At 46.9% G+C, this 16,218-nt stretch overlaps 1 protein-coding gene across 2 annotated transcripts in view; it reads right to left on the reverse strand.

Moving 5' to 3' along the window:
- CACNA2D3 (calcium voltage-gated channel auxiliary subunit alpha2delta 3) overlaps positions 1–16,218 on the reverse strand; it is a 2,559,454-nt gene that overhangs the window by 1,374,832 nt on the left and 1,168,404 nt on the right. For both annotated transcript variants that reach the window (XM_086939135.1, XM_086939136.1), the window contains exon 10: positions 14,909–14,998. In XM_086939135.1, coding sequence (XP_086795261.1) covers positions 14,909–14,998 — 90 coding nt within the window. The remainder of the gene's footprint in view (positions 1–14,908; positions 14,999–16,218) is intronic.

The following is a 16,218-nucleotide window of genomic DNA, read 5'->3' on the forward strand; positions in this document are numbered from 1 at the left end:
TGTGTTTTCATTGGTTGATTAGCGGAAATGCAAAAGACCTTGTAAGGAAACACCCATGTTGCCGCCTTCTCTGAACATGTGATCTAGCCATATGTAACATGTATCCCTCTGTCATTCGTTCATTGCCGGGGTTTTGGATGTCCAAATATGGACCTTCCGCTTGCCAGCCACTCACGGGCTCTCGCTGTGGCTCGCGCTGATAGAGAGACCTTCAATACAGCTGCTGCTCGGCTGTCTCTCGTGCGCGCATGCGCACAAGTGATCTCACCGCTACTCCTCCGTTCCTGCGCGATACTGTTTGTAGGCAGCGCATGCGCGATACTGTCTGTCTACAGCGCTGATCGCTAGAGATGCTTGGTTTCTCGGTTTTCTATATTTTATCATCGTACAGGGTGCCGATTACCAGTCTGTTTTTCTATAAAAAACGGGGCAAAGGTTGAACATGAAGTGTCCATGTGCTTTTCAATGTTTGGTACACTATATAAGTGGTCTGGGGAGAGATGTCATCTAGATATATTCAATATGGTGGCATCTCTATTGTGATATCAATAATAAAGAGGTTTTTAAAGAAAATTTAGTTAATTGTATTTTCCATATCGAGAGGGAACAAAGTCAAATCGGCTCCATGATTTATCACTTTTTTGGCCACTGATATGAGTTTACAGGTTCACATATACACCGGAGATTGTTGTTAACCCTCTTACATCTCGAGGGTGATCAAGTAATTTGGCTCCATGGTATATCGTCATTTAGGCCTGTGATATGGGTTCCCAAACGGAACACCCAACGTTGTTCCTTCTGGAACAAGCCTGTTTCTGAGGGTAGTCGCTCGATGACAGTCCAGCGTAAATCATTGATGCAGTGCTGGTGTGCCAGAAAATGTGATGCCATCTTGGTTGTCGTTTTCTTGCAGCGTATATTACTTTTATGTTCCCCTATCCTTATTTTGACGGGTCTGGTGATCATGCCCACGTATTCCAGTCCACATGGGCAAGTTATCATATAAACCACGTTTTTTGTGTTGCAGTTTGAAAATTGGCGTTGTTCCCATGATGTGCCATTTCTGAAGGTAAGGGTTCTGCTTTTCTGGGTTTGGTGACAGCAACTGCAATCCCCACATGGGAAGTGACCTTGGATACCAGTCATATTTTGTCTTGCAGTCTGGTTTTCCCGTGGTCTAGTATGTACCACAATGTCCTTTATGTTCTTGCCCCTCCGATGTGCATGCATCGGTTTCTCAAAATTCAGGTCTCCACAGTTCAATATTCCCCAGTGCTTATCGATGACCTTTGATACCTGGTTCGATATTGAAGAGTAGGTTGTCACACAAATACGCCTCTTGTTTGTTCCTTTCTCTTGTGGGTTTTCTTCTATGAGTGCCTCCCTGTGATTGTTTTTTGCGCGTTTCATCGCTTTGTCGATGGTCCTAGTAGGATACTGCCTTTGTATAAGTTTGGTTCTTAGGTCTTTTGCTTGTCGATTGAATTCGCTCAATTCTGTGCAGTTCCTCCGTAGTAATGTGGAGCTACAAGACTTCTTCAGAAAACTAAAACTGCAGGCTTTTTTTAAAGATAAACCTATGCCAGAAGAGAAGACAGACACGGGTTTGAGGTTAAAATCAACCTTCACCCCACCCGACTCCAACATCCCCGTAGAAATTCTAACCTTTGAAAAGGCGGTGATCACAGAGGTCAACAAGCTGAACACACAAGGGAGAAACGTCTTCTACAATACAAGTGGAGAGGAACAAAAAGCCCTTCGAGAACTGACGGCCAACAGCGAGCTCGTCATTAAACCAGCAGACAAAGGGGGAGCAATAGTGTTACAAACCCTTGAGGCATACGACAAAGAGTGCCAACGTCTCCTGTCTGATGAACGGAACTATAGAGTGTTGGAGAGTGACCCAACAGAAAGACTACGAACACGGATCGGTGGCATGGTGGAGGAAGGCCTAGCCCATGACTGGCTCAGCAAAAAGGAGGCTGATTTCTTACAACAACCCACCCCTAAGATACCATACTTCTACTGTATCCCTAAGATACACAAGAACATCGACAACCCACCAGGAAGACCAATTGTTTCGAAGATTGGGTCTATCCTGGAGCCTTTATCAAAATTCGCTGACGCTTTCCTCAGACCAATGGTACAGGCAACAAATACGTACCTTAAAGACACCAAATCGGTCCTACAACTCCTGGAAGATAAAATATTCGATTCAACCACACAGCTCTTAGTAAGCCTCGACGTGGAGAGCTTGTACACGAGCCTGCCCTATGAAGAAACACTAGAGATCATTGAAGAAGTACTCTTCAGTCATGCATGGAAGTATCAGACACCGAGAAACCTTGTCTTAGAGTGCATCACCATGGCTTTGAAAGACAACTTCTTCAAGTACAAAGAGACACTATACCTACAAACCCACGGAACGAGCATGGGTAGTACTTTTGCTCCAAGCCTAGCAGGACTATACGTCCACCATCTGGAGGAACACAAAATTCTACATGAAAGCAACCCTTCCCGTTCCCAGATTGGCACCTGGAAACGGTACATAGATGACATTTTCATCATATGGAACGGTGACGTCAACAGCGCAACGAATTTTGTGACCTGGCTGAACAACCAGAACGAGTACCTGAAATTCACCAGCACCATTTCAAACACATCGATGTTTTTTTTGGATCTGAATATTTACAGTGAGGATGGAAGGCTAAAAAGCAACACCCACTTTAAACCCACCTCCAGGAACTGTCTGTTGCGCTACGACAGTTTTCATCCCAGGCATTTAAGGGAAAATCTGCCTTATGGTCAATTTTTAAGACTACGGAGGAACTGCACAGAATTGAGCGAATTCAATCGACAAGCAAAAGACCTAAGAACCAAACTTATACAAAGGCAGTATCCTACTAGGACCATCGACAAAGCGATGAAACGCGCAAAAAACAATCACAGGGAGGCACTCATAGAAGAAAACCCACAAGAGAAAGGAACAAACAAGAGGCCTATTTGTGTGACAACCTACTCTTCAATATCGAACCAGGTATCAAAGGTCATCGATAAGCACTGGGGAATATTGAACTGTGGAGACCTGAATTTTGAGAAACCGATGCATGCACATCGGAGGGGCAAGAACATAAAGGACATTGTGGTACATACTAGACCACGGGAAAACCAGACTGCAAGACAAAATATGACTGGTATCCAAGGTCACTTCCCATGTGGGGATTGCAGTTGCTGTCACCAAACCCAGAAAAGCAGAACCCTTACCTTCAGAAATGGCACATCATGGGAACAACGCCAATTTTCAAACTGCAACACAAAAAACGTGGTTTATATGATAACTTGCCCATGTGGACTGGAATACGTGGGCATGACCACCAGACCCGTCAAAATAAGGATAGGGGAACATAAAAGTAATATACGCTGCAAGAAAACGACAACCAAGATGGCATCACATTTTCTGGCACACCAGCACTGCATCAATGATTTACGCTGGACTGTCATCGAGCGACTACCCTCAGAAACAGGCTTGTTCCAGAAGGAACAACGTTGGGTGTTCCGTTTGGGAACCCATATCACAGGCCTAAATGACGATATACCATGGAGCCAAATTACTTGATCACCCTCGAGATGTAAGAGGGTTAACAACAATCTCCGGTGTATATGTGAACCTGTAAACTCATATCAGTGGCCAAAAAAGTGATAAATCATGGAGCCGATTTGACTTTGTTCCCTCTCGATATGGAAAATACAATTAACTAAATTTTCTTTAAAAACCTCTTTATTATTGATATCACAGTAGAGATGCCACCATATTGAATATATCTAGATGACATCTCTCCCCAGACCACTTATATAGTGTACCAAACATTGAAAAGCACATGGACACTTCATGTTCAACCTTTGCCCCGTTTTTTATAGAAAAACAGACTGGTAATCGGCACCCTGTACGATGATAAAATATAGAAAACCGAGAAACCAAGCATCTCTAGCGATCAGCGCTGTAGACAGACAGTATCGCGCATGCGCTGCCTACAAACAGTATCGCGCAGGAACGGAGGAGTAGCGGTGAGATCACTTGTGCGCATGCGCGCACGAGAGACAGCCGAGCGGCAGCTGTATTGAAGGTCTCTCTATCAGCGCGAGCCACAGCGAGAGCCCGTGAGTGGCTGACAAGCGGAAGGTCCATATTTGGACATCCAAAACCCCGGCAATGAACGAATGACAGAGGGATACATGTTACATATGGCTAGATCACATGTTCAGAGAAGGCGGCAACATGGGTGTTTCCTTACAAGGTCTTTTGCATTTCCGCTAATCAACCAATGAAAACACACCCAAACCTCCTTTATATACCGCCTAACTCATCCGTATTTCATTCACGGCGGAGCAGCACAGGGTGGTAGAAGGAGGCCAATACAGGCGGATTTCGTGAGTATTTTTTCAAACAAAGGGCAACCCCAGCCTGTCCAGATGTATGGTGGAGCTAAACAGTGAGTAAGAGCTACAACACTGAATCCACTTCTCTACCCTCATAGATTGTGGATCCACCTACCTACCTTGATGCCCAGGATTTGCTCATGAGGCAATAGACTACAAAGACCATGAGTATGTCCAAAGAAATTAAGTAAAAAAAACCTAAATGTGTCTTATATGTTGTGTGTGTTGTATGTCTTATTTCCTTTACAGGTTTAATTAACTGTTTGGGGCTCCAGGTGACTGCACCTGTCTGAGCCACTCCTATATGGTAACCAAACCTAATGGTTTTTTCTTTTTTTTCAGGACATGTGATTACATGATCCAAAGAACCGCTGTAGGCACATTGTAGCCGTTTTTAAGAGTGTTATCACTTTTTAGAAAAATTAAGATAAACCCAATTTTTCTTAGAAAAACGTGAGTAGGGTTGGGAAGTTGTGCCCCGTCCTGAAGAAGGTACACACGTACCGAAACATGTCGACGCACACCAGAGGTTTTGTCCCTAATTAAGACAATAAAAACCTCGCCTTCTTGCACACCTTTTAACAGCACCAGCCAGGGGTACGAAATAAAGTTTTTTTCACTTCACCCACTGGCCAGGTACTTTTTAAATTTTTCACCACACCTCCCACTCACATCAATCCCTTTTCACTTACACTCAACACACACCACACATAGTCTAAACTTGTCAACGCTCCCGCGTAGTCGCAGGTCGCAGCGTGCCGCATCCCTTTAGCGGGGTGCGAAGACCCCGATGATGAAGCATGACACCAAGGGGCCTGTTGGTGTGTGAGGGGTATTTTACACAACACTGAGTGTCCCCCTTTCCCTTTGATGCACACTGGTACTAAAGGCACAAAACGACTGAAAAGTGACGGAGGAAGACCAGGAGCAGAAGAACACCTATGTGATTCTAGGCCACATGTATTAAATATACCTTTTATGATTGGTTCTTATTCCTGCTTCCTAATGCCAACACCTAGAAATCACCCCTCTTCAGCCCACATATAGAAATGGCAAGTATTTGCTGAAAATCAGAGCATGAAAAGTAAATAAAAAGCCAAGATTGTTACACCCTGCTCTATTAGACATGATCTGATGCTGAGTTAGTAGTCTAAAAATGGATCTGAGGGCAAAGGGATTAAAATAAGGCAGAGGAGTTTTAATGTGGATGGGTGAAAATGAGTCTGCAGTGAAGTATGACAAAAAAAAGTTTGAGAAACTCAGATGGCTGAATTCAGGAAAAATAGTTATTGGCTAACAAAGGGGTCAAATGGATATGGCAATTTAGCAAAGGGAAGCTCATGATAATAAGAAGGCTCTGATGAACAGAAGAGGGGTGGTGGAGGCTCCAGATAGATTGTCTCACTTGGTGAAAGAGGAATGTTGTGTGATCACCTGATCTTTGCACTGACATTCCATGTGTGTGTTTATGAGGTGGATGTGTAGAAAGGTCCAGATTTATTAAGATGTCATGTAAGGCAACTTGTTGTGCAGCATTGCATGACAGGGAGAGAGCAGAAAATCACCACATCTGCTAAAATATGGTGCATTTCTGCTCTCTTCCTCTGCTTGAACACTGTGTGTTGCCTAGTTCCAATGCAGGCACCAGTGCACGCTGGTGCAAGGCTGGCTGCATCACAAGTAGGATTGTTTTTGTGCAGGAAAGGGCAACTTCCAGTACAAAAACAATCCTTTAAAGCATTTACTCCTTTCTGTGTGTGCTGAAGAATCCAGCACACATAGAAAGAGGAAACAACGAGGAGTAATACAAACATTTCTCCTTGGTGTGCCTCCCTTTGGAAGTCGTTCCATTTTGATGCAATCCCAGACTTACTAAGGTGAGTAAACCTGGGATTGCATTAAACCCTTGAGTGGATGCATGGGAATGCCAACACCTTCTCAACACAGGTTAACGCAAGATAGAAATTACTAAGCCACACAGAGCCATGCAAGGTGGCTGTGTGGGGATTAGTAATTACCATTTAAGAGCTTGCAATGCACTGTGTCACCTTGCATGATGCAAGGGCAACGTAAACCCTTAGTAAATCTGCCTCAAAATGCGTAGTAGTAAGACTCCTTGTGTAATGAAAGTCTTAATGCATGGACCGGTGGGATGCATTTTGCATGAAGTGACATGAGAGTAGATACAGCTTCCCTACACAGTGTGCTTGTATTGGCTGCATCCCTGTGGATAGTTGAAGTAGTCAATGCAGAATCTCTACCATTTAGGTATCAAACAGGTAAATAGGGACATTGTTCTGCTACTTGCATGGCTGCCGGCTGAATTGTGCAGAATCTCTAATGCTTAGCCAGCAGCCGGATAAATTGTGAAGTGTTACTGCTAATGCACGGCTGGCAGCTGAACAGCACAGAATCTCTACTATTCAGCTGGTAAATATGTAAGTTTCCTGCTATTTGTAAAGCTTGTTGATGAACAGTGCAGAATCTCCACTAATTAACAAGCGACTGGGTAAAGACTTACGTTTTTCTGCTGTTACGTGGCTCTCAGAATCTATGCTGTTTAGCAAGCGGCTGGGTAAAAAGTGAATTTTTTCCGATATTTGCACAGCTGCCAGCCGGACAGTGCAAATTCTCTACTACTTAGTCAGCAGCAGAGTAAATATTTAAGTTTTGCTGCTATTTATACGGCCATAAGATGGAAAGTACAGAATGTCTACTATTTAACTGATGGTTGGGTAAATACTGGAAAGGGGCGACCAATCGGTCCCCCCGAACGTATGGTGGAGTACCACGATCCCCCCGGGAAGCCATCTTGGGCGGGAGGCGAGTCTCGGCTGGTATGCCCGAAGCGGCGTAGCCGGGGCGCGCCTTTTTCCCGCCCTAGAGTGGGCTGGCCTAGACACCGACGCGGCCGGCCACGCCCTCGGAGGCAGGCGGGGGCGGGTTCACGCCCACCCTGAAGACGGATAAAAGGAGCGGAAGCCAAGAAAGCATCCTCTTGTTCCTGTGCTCTGAAGCTGCACCTCCCCGCTGCACGTGAGCTCGAGACGGAACGAAGAGCAATTTTGAGCGTTGTAATCTCTCTTTTTGTCTTATAGATATCCCGTCTGAGAATGCCCAAGAAGGTCGGAAAGCGGGTCGGTACCGAGGAGATGCTCCGCATACTCATGAAGGAGATAGCCGATCTGAAGAGAAAGGTTGAGGCTAAGGACGGGGAGGGAGGACCGAAACGGCCTTTACAGGGAACAATCCCCGGTGGAAAAAGCAAGAGGCCCAGAAGGGGAGCACGTGGGGGGGAGACCCCGGTTCCCGAAGCCCTACGAGAGGAGGCAACCCCGGTGCCGAAAGAGGGGAATCCAATCCCTGTGGTGGTCACCCCTGCGAACAGGGAGGATATGCCCCCCGAGTTAGCGGCACAATTAGCAGCGTGGTTGGGAAACGATAGCGAGGGCGCCACGGCTGACGACGCCCGGGCAGTGATGAGGCAACTGCGGGAATCTAGGGAGGCTGCGAAGGCGCCATCTTCTGTTCCCCCACAGGTCCCGGCGGTTGGAAGTACAGCAGGCCCAAGTTCGGCGACAAGCGTGGGGTCTACTTCAGGTAAGCGGCCATTGCCGATTGCGGGGGGGGAGGCTGCACCTTCTCGAAAGGAGAAGATTGCCCAGCACGTCCCACAAGAAATCAAGGAATTGATTTGGGCGGATAAATATGTAAATATGTTTTCATTGCTTACCGACCATTACGAGATCGAGCATGTGAAGAGTCAAAAGGAGCTCATGCATCCGAGTGTTTGGCACGCAAAAATGGCCGCCTTTAAAGTCGACGAGACCATTGGTACTTGGGGCAGAGCGTGGGGAATTTTTACTTCCATCATGGGGGAGCGCAGGCCTGAATTGTTGACCGAGTTACCCATTTATCAGTCACGTATTATGGAGTATTCTGTGGCATATGGGGGCAATCAGTGGTTCTGCTATGATAATCTGTTTAGAAAAGCTAAAGAACACAACCCGTTGTTGTCTTGGGATTGTTACGACTCTGTGTCTTGGCAAAAGATGGAGAGTACGGGGATGTTGAAGGTGCCATTAGTAGGGAGTAACGGGGGGGAATCCTCCCGCCAAAACTCTGGGACGCCCTTTCGGACGGGTCCAGGTAACGAGTACCACTCGAAGCCGAATGGCAACACAGGTAAAAGGGGGATCTGTTGGAATTTTAACAGAGGCAAATGTACCAGGCCCCAGGGGTCATGCAAATTCAGACATGAGTGTGGGGGGTGCGGGCAGCCATCCCATCCTGAGTCCATGTGCAGAGCCAAAACGGGTGATAACGGTGGTAAGGGAGGCGCCAAACAGGTCTGATATAGTCCGAGGGGCGCCTTTACCTACCCCGATTGATACCATGGCAATGATTCCTTGGCTCAGCGAATACCCAGATCATGCTTCCGCTGGGGTGTTACGGAACGGGTTTTCATATGGTTTCCGCATCCCAGTGGGGGATTTTCAGGGGGTACCGGACTGTAAAAATCAAATGTCGGTCTTACAGAACACGGCGGTGGTGCAGGTAAAGATTGGGAAAGAAGTGACTCGAGGTCGTGTCGCCGGTCCATTCGATCTGCCACCAGTTGCTAATTTTGTGTGTTCTCCTCTAGGGGTGGTCCCCAAGAAGGACCCGGGTGAGTTCCGGCTGATACATAATTTGTCAGCCCCACGTGGTCTTTCCGTGAATGACGCGATAGACCCGGAAGTATGTTCGGTGCGGTACGCATCTTTCGATGAAGCCGTTGCCATGTTGAATCGCCTGGGGCCCGGGACGCTGATGGCCAAATCGGACATCGAGTCAGCGTTCCGGTTGCTCCCGGTACACCCCGACGATCAGCGTCTCCTTGGTTTTCAGTTTCAGGGTCGCTATTACATGGATAGATGTATGCCTATGGGATGCTCGATTTCATGTGCCTATTTCGAGAAATTCAGTTGTTTTCTGCAGTGGGTATTCACGAGGAAGACAGGTTTTCAACATGTTATGCATTATCTCGATGACTTTCTGTTTCTGGGGGCAGCCGGGGATTCTGAGTGTGGACAGGCTTTACATGAATTTTGTGTCCTAATGAATCAATGTGTGTGCCATTGGCACCAGGTAAGACGGTGGGTCCCTCGACCTTGATCGAGTTTCTGGGGATCGAGCTCGACTCGGTGGAGGGTTGTTTTCGATTGCCTAAGGAAAAAGTGTTAAAATTCAGGTTATCCCTTGAGACATGTATTCGTGCAACGAAAGTGAACCTGCATCAATTGCAACAGGTGGTGGGTCAGTTGAATTTTGCCCTAAGAGTAATGCCGATGGCGCGCCCCTTTTCCCGCTCGATTGCACAGTCCATGGTCGGCTTGAAGGAAGGACATCATCGTACAAGACTCTCTGCAGAGGTTCGCCAGGACATGCGCATTTGGATTGCATTCCTGGCGGATTTCAATGGTCGAATTGTCTGGAATAAACCAGCTGTGTCTTCCGAGGAGTTGGGGCTATGGACCGACTCGGCGGGGAGTATGGGTTTTGGCGCCATATTGGGTACACAATGGTCGGCTCAAAAATGGCCGTCATGGTGGCATGAGTGCGGGTTGACGAGTAACATTGCTTTTCTCGAACTGTTCCCTATTCTGGTGGCTTTGAAAACATGGCCAGAAGGGTTTAGGGATCACTCTGTGGTGTTCTGGTCTGATAACATGACCGTGGTTGAGTGTATCAATAGTCAGGCAGCACGTTGCAAATTGATTCTGAGACTGCTCAAGGAAATTGTGTTGTTGTGCATGCAACTGAATGTACTGTTTAGGGCGCGACACGTGCCGGGGGTGATGAACCAAGCGGCTGATGCGCTCTCTCGTTTCCGTATGCAGGCCTTCTGGGGTTTTCTGCCCACAGCGGACCCGGTGGCGGCACCCTTTCCCGAAGCTCTCTGGTCTCTCGGTGCCCCGAACTACAAGACCTCGTGGGAGAGAGTTTAGCACCCAGGACGAGGAAGGCATATGAAGGGGCGTTCCGTTCCTATTGGGCCTTTTTGGGTACTGCCGGGAGGGAGCTTTGGGGTCTGGAAGAGTGTGTAGTGAGATTCCTGCTCTCTTTACGTCACGCAGGCAAGTCAGTAGCTACGGCCCAGAGGCATCGGGCCGCCATTTCCTTCATGGCGAGGGCTCATGGGATCCAGGACCCGACAGCGTCTTTCGTTGTACAGAAAGTGCTACGTGGGTGGCAACGCCTTGAGGGTCGCAGAGTAGACGATAGGCACCCGATAGGTCTGGATAGGTTGGCCCTGTTATTATCCGTGCTACCGGTAACATGTTCATCCCAGTACGAAGCAGTGTTGTTCCGAGCCGCATTTGCATTAGCATTCCATGGGGCTATGCGGATAAGCGAATTAGTGGCAAAGAACAAGCAGGATACGATGGTGGGACTGTGCCGGGAACACATTCAGGTCAGGGAGGAGACAATGACGGTCTCGTTTGTCAGGTCCAAATCCGATCAGGATGCAATCGGGGACTGTGTAATCATCCAGAGGATCCCCGGGTCTGCCATGTGCCCTGTTGGGTGCGTAGAGGTATTCTTAGCGCAGAGGGGGGCAGCATGGGGGGGGACCTTGTTAAGACACGCTGACGCCACCCCACTGACGAGGTTTCAGTTTCAGCGGGTGCTTGCGATGTCGATTTCTGCCGCGGGCTTGAACCCCGGCGACTTTGGGACCCATTCCTTTCGGATAGGGGCTGCTACGGAGGCTACAGCCAGGGGTCTGAATGTTGAACAAGTTAAACGTGTGGGGCGTTGGTCCTCGAACTGTTATAAGAGGTATGTGCGGTTGCACATGTTGTGAAGCTGTAATGATGTACTCACGCTTCTTGTTTTTGTTTGGTTTTCAGTTGCGCAAGCCTACGAGGCGGGGCGGACTGTCCAGTCGACCCGACACCGGGGGGCCAGCGGTCAGACATTACCGGCTGTGAAAAAGGAGGTGTGGGTCGTGGGCCACTCATACGTGAGGCGTGCCGCGGACGTATTCAAAGCAGGTGACATGATTCACGTGGCTGGGGAATACGGGTACAGTGTGTCCTTCTACGGAAAGGGCGGGCTCTGTATTGACCAGTTTCGATCATTTTTCGAGGGTTTGTTAGGGCGGACGAGGTCACCGCCGTCTGTAGTCATAGTACATCTTGGGGGCAATGATTTGGTGACCACTGGTAGACGACTTCTTCTTGAGGCGATGCTTTCCACGGTAAGTTGGTTGGCGAGAAGAGTTCCAGGGTGCACAATTGCATGGTCCCATATGATCCCACGGAAAGTGTGGCGGGGGGCTATTTCTGTTTCTGCTCTGAATCATTCAGTAAGGAAAATTAATAATAAAGTGAGTAGACTGTTCCGTTCAAGTACACTGCATTCTATTTCGCATGGTTGTATTAAAGGGGACAGTATGTATTCAGGGGATGGTGTTCATTTGTCCCAGATGGGGAACGAGTTACTCATAGGAGACCTGATAGCCTGGCTAAAGACTTTATGACATGACCTTTAGGCAGGAGTGTTGTGGGGGGTCCGGATAGCCGGTCAACTATCCGGCCTGTGGCGGTAAGGTCATGATCGGTGAGCAGTAATTCGAAGATCCCTATGAGGGGGCGTCACCCATTACGGATGGGAGCGCGCGGGGGAGGTGGCCAATTGGCCCCTCAACGGGGAGGCGGTCCTGTCTAAGGAGAGGCCGCCGGAAGGAAAGGAAAGGTGGTCAAGGCCCCTTCCTGGATAGGAGGGGCTACGGCCCCTCCTGGGGAATTTCCCGGGGCCAGGACATCTGCGACGGCAGATGGGTAAGTTGTGTGGGGTGCGGGAGGGGGTTTACGCTACCTTTTTAGACACCTCACACGAGTCCTCGAACGACCGTTAAATGGCGTCGAGTTTATTGGGGCCCCCGTCAAGTACAAAGGGAAATTGGTAGATGCACTTGAGGTACGCCTCTGTGCGGTCGCTCCTCTCACAAGTGAGGGGGGTATGTCTGGTTTAGGGATCTGACACCGGTTACGACCTTGCCGTTGGCCCTTAACGTTAGGATGTACAATTTCAAGTCAAATGTTTTGTAGGATGTTAGTTCGGCTAGGAGAACCTTTGTATTAGAGATCTGTTAAGGTTAGCCAAACATCGTAATGTGGAAATGAAATTGTACATTATATGAAACTGTTATTTTAATGTTTTCTTTTGTTTCATATTTTAATAAATACGGCCGGGAAGGGTGACTCCCTTCCCGCCTTCCAAAAGTTCAAGAACTGTTTCCGGTTTCCCAATTCTTGGGGATTGTGTTGAGAGGGGGTGGCGGGTATCTCGGCCATATGGAAAGGGGCGACCAATCGGTCCCCCCGAACGTATGGTGGAGTACCACGATCCCCCCGGGAAGCCATCTTGGGCGGGAGGCGAGTCTCGGCTGGTATGCCCGAAGCGGCGTAGCCGGGGCGCGCCTTTTTCCCGCCCTAGAGTGGGCTGGCCTAGACACCGACGCGGCCGGCCACGCCCTCGGAGGCAGGCGGGGGCGGGTTCACGCCCACCCTGAAGACGGATAAAAGGAGCGGAAGCCAAGAAAGCATCCTCTTGTTCCTGTGCTCTGAAGCTGCACCTCCCCGCTGCACGTGAGCTCGAGACGGAACGAAGAGCAATTTTAACCCACCCACCAGCCCCTGAGGACAGCGATTCGTTGTGAATACAGTTGATATAGTATCTTTTTTGTTTCTCTGTTTTCTTACAGGTTGTGATGATTGTCGTGAAATTTCTTAAAGATGCAATAAAGATTGGTTATTTTCAGTATGTTTTGCAAAGAAAGTAATTTTGAACAAGGATTGATCAGTATTTACGCTTGATAATAAATGTTGTTTTGCTTTATAAATCTTAGTAACTTAGGTAGAATTGTCGTATTTATTTTGGTCGGGCGGTAAGGTCATGATCGGTGAGCAGTAATTCGAAGATCCCTATGAGGGGGCGTCACCCATTACGGATGGGAGCGCGCGGGGGAGGTGGCCAATTGGCCCCTCAACGGGGAGGCGGTCCTGTCTAAGGAGAGGCCGCCGGAAGGAAAGGAAAGGTGGTCAAGGCCCCTTCCTGGATAGGAGGGGCTACGGCCCCTCCTGGGGAATTTCCCGGGGCCAGGACATCTGCGACGGCAGATGGGTAAGTTGTGTGGGGTGCGGGAGGGGGTTTACGCTACCTTTTTAGACACCTCACACGAGTCCTCGAACGACCGTTAAATGGCGTCGAGTTTATTGGGGCCCCCGTCAAGTACAAAGGGAAATTGGTAGATGCACTTGAGGTACGCCTCTGTGCGGTCGCTCCTCTCACAAGTGAGGGGGGTATGTCTGGTTTAGGGATCTGACACCGGTTACGACCTTGCCGTTGGCCCTTAACGTTAGGATGTACAATTTCAAGTCAAATGTTTTGTAGGATGTTAGTTCGGCTAGGAGAACCTTTGTATTAGAGATCTGTTAAGGTTAGCCAAACATCGTAATGTGGAAATGAAATTGTACATTATATGAAACTGTTATTTTAATGTTTTCTTTTGTTTCATATTTTAATAAATACGGCCGGGAAGGGTGACTCCCTTCCCGCCTTCCAAAAGTTCAAGAACTGTTTCCGGTTTCCCAATTCTTGGGGATTGTGTTGAGAGGGGGTGGCGGGTATCTCGGCCATATGAGGTTTTACTTATTTTCATGGCCATTGGCCAAACTGTGCAGAATCTCTATTATCTAGCCAGCGGCTAAGTAAATAGTGAATTTTCTCTGCTATTTTCTTGGGTGCCGGCCAAATAGGAACACATTACTAGTATTTTGCCTGCGGCTGAGCAAATAGGAAGAAAATGACACTAGTTACCTAGCAGTCGGACAAATAGACACCACCTATTAAAAATGGTCTTGCTGCCCCTATCTTTACAATAATTGGCCAATCACAACAAAAATGTGCATAAACAATACCCTTCAGTTTGAAAAAGCATCAAAGATTTTTTTTCCCTTCTCTACTAACAGAAGTCAATAACTAAGATCTATGAAAGTGGCTAGTAAGTATGAAAGGTTGCACCTTCGATCACAGTTGCCTCAGCACTTACCGCATATGTACTGCAACATACGCAGGTCATTTTATGGAGCATTTCTTTGAGCCTCACCTAATTCAACTAACATCTATCATATGGGTCATTCTTATTCAGCCACTTTCTAACCCCACACCACAAAAAAGGCATCTGGGTTCCATTGTGACTTTGAGCACTTTCCGGGCTTGTCACAGGCATGAAGTACTATACAACTGTTGTAATACAATTCACAGATGTGGTGCAATCTTACTGTGCAGAGGATGGAAAATAAGCCTGTCAAAGTTTGGTGTGGCTGAAGCTCTGCAGAGAATATTTACCTGAGGAATTAAGAAATCACAGACTTGATTAGTATGAGGTCATACAATCCAAATATTAGCAAATACTCACATCACTAAGTAGGTCAAAAGCTTCATTCAATGCAATGTCAAGCATTCCAATTCCTTTTGCAAATAGTTTGTCGAGGTGTTCCCTGAAATGCTGTGAAATCAAAAATATGAAAAGTCAAAATTATGAAATTAAATCACTATAGCTGTTTAGAAACAGCAGTAGTCTTTTTGCAACAAATCAGGAGCTTAGATGTTTTGTATATTTATGATGCATTTGAATCACCTTTGCATAATTAGTCTTACAGACAACAATATTGCTATGAAAGAGCCAATGAAAGAGTTGGCAGTCATCAATGGACTGACAGGAAAATAAGCATGTTACGGAAGGTAGCCGAGGGACGGCAGCCAGTGGACTGTCTTTCCTGCTGTAGCTGACCAGGCAAACAACAACACACAGCCATGGCAAACATCTAAGCTTCTCCTTGCCAGCACCCTCTACCTCCCTCTTAATAATATGCTGCTGAGCAGTACAGCCTTTTGCCTAGGGAATATGAAAGTTTCTTTACAACTTTGCAGATTGTAACTTCAACGTGGTCATTGTATTATTCATATAATGCAATTTTATTCAGCAAGTTCTTGTGATAAAGCAATTTCACGTCTCTGTCCACATTAAAATGAGCGTCTCAAGCAAAAAGATTAACTAGATTGGCCACAAAAAATATATACATACATATATAAATATAAACCAGAACAAGTCCTGAATCGTTGAAATCCTTAGACGCCTGAAACAGGTACAGACCACAAACGAGCTCCAAACAGTAAATCAGTGCATGAATCTTTATTCCATTATGGCGTTCGTCAGCATGACGCTTTTCGGCAGCACACAGGCAGCCTTGAACACATAACGCCCCGGATGTAGTGCTCAGTTTATATCCACACACTTCCTGGTTAGGCTAAATTGCCTCACAAGTAAAAACAGGCAAAATACTATTATAATTACAATGGCTCCTGGATTCAAACCACATGGTAAATCATAAGTACTAGCTCAAAGACATATAAATATGCTTTTAAGAACAAGTATATAAATTACAATAAAATATTTGCTATATACAACAACCAATATATTTAAAACTGTAAAATCAGAGTTAATTCATATTGTTGTAAACATTTTATAACATAACAACCAAGTGGCCATAAATGATGGAACCATGAAGGATTGATAATTCATTAATGTACACAAAATAATTATGTCTGTTCCACCTGCAATATGCAATTAACTCCTTAAAAAGTGCTAGTGCAAAATACGGATATTCCAAAGTACAAAATTCATGCCAAATATCAAGGAAAAAAACATGATATTAATCCCAGGAT

This window comes from Lissotriton vulgaris, chromosome 9, assembly GCF_964263255.1.
Source record: "Lissotriton vulgaris chromosome 9, aLisVul1.2, whole genome shotgun sequence".
In the NCBI taxonomy this organism is placed as follows: domain Eukaryota; kingdom Metazoa; phylum Chordata; class Amphibia; order Caudata; family Salamandridae; genus Lissotriton; species Lissotriton vulgaris.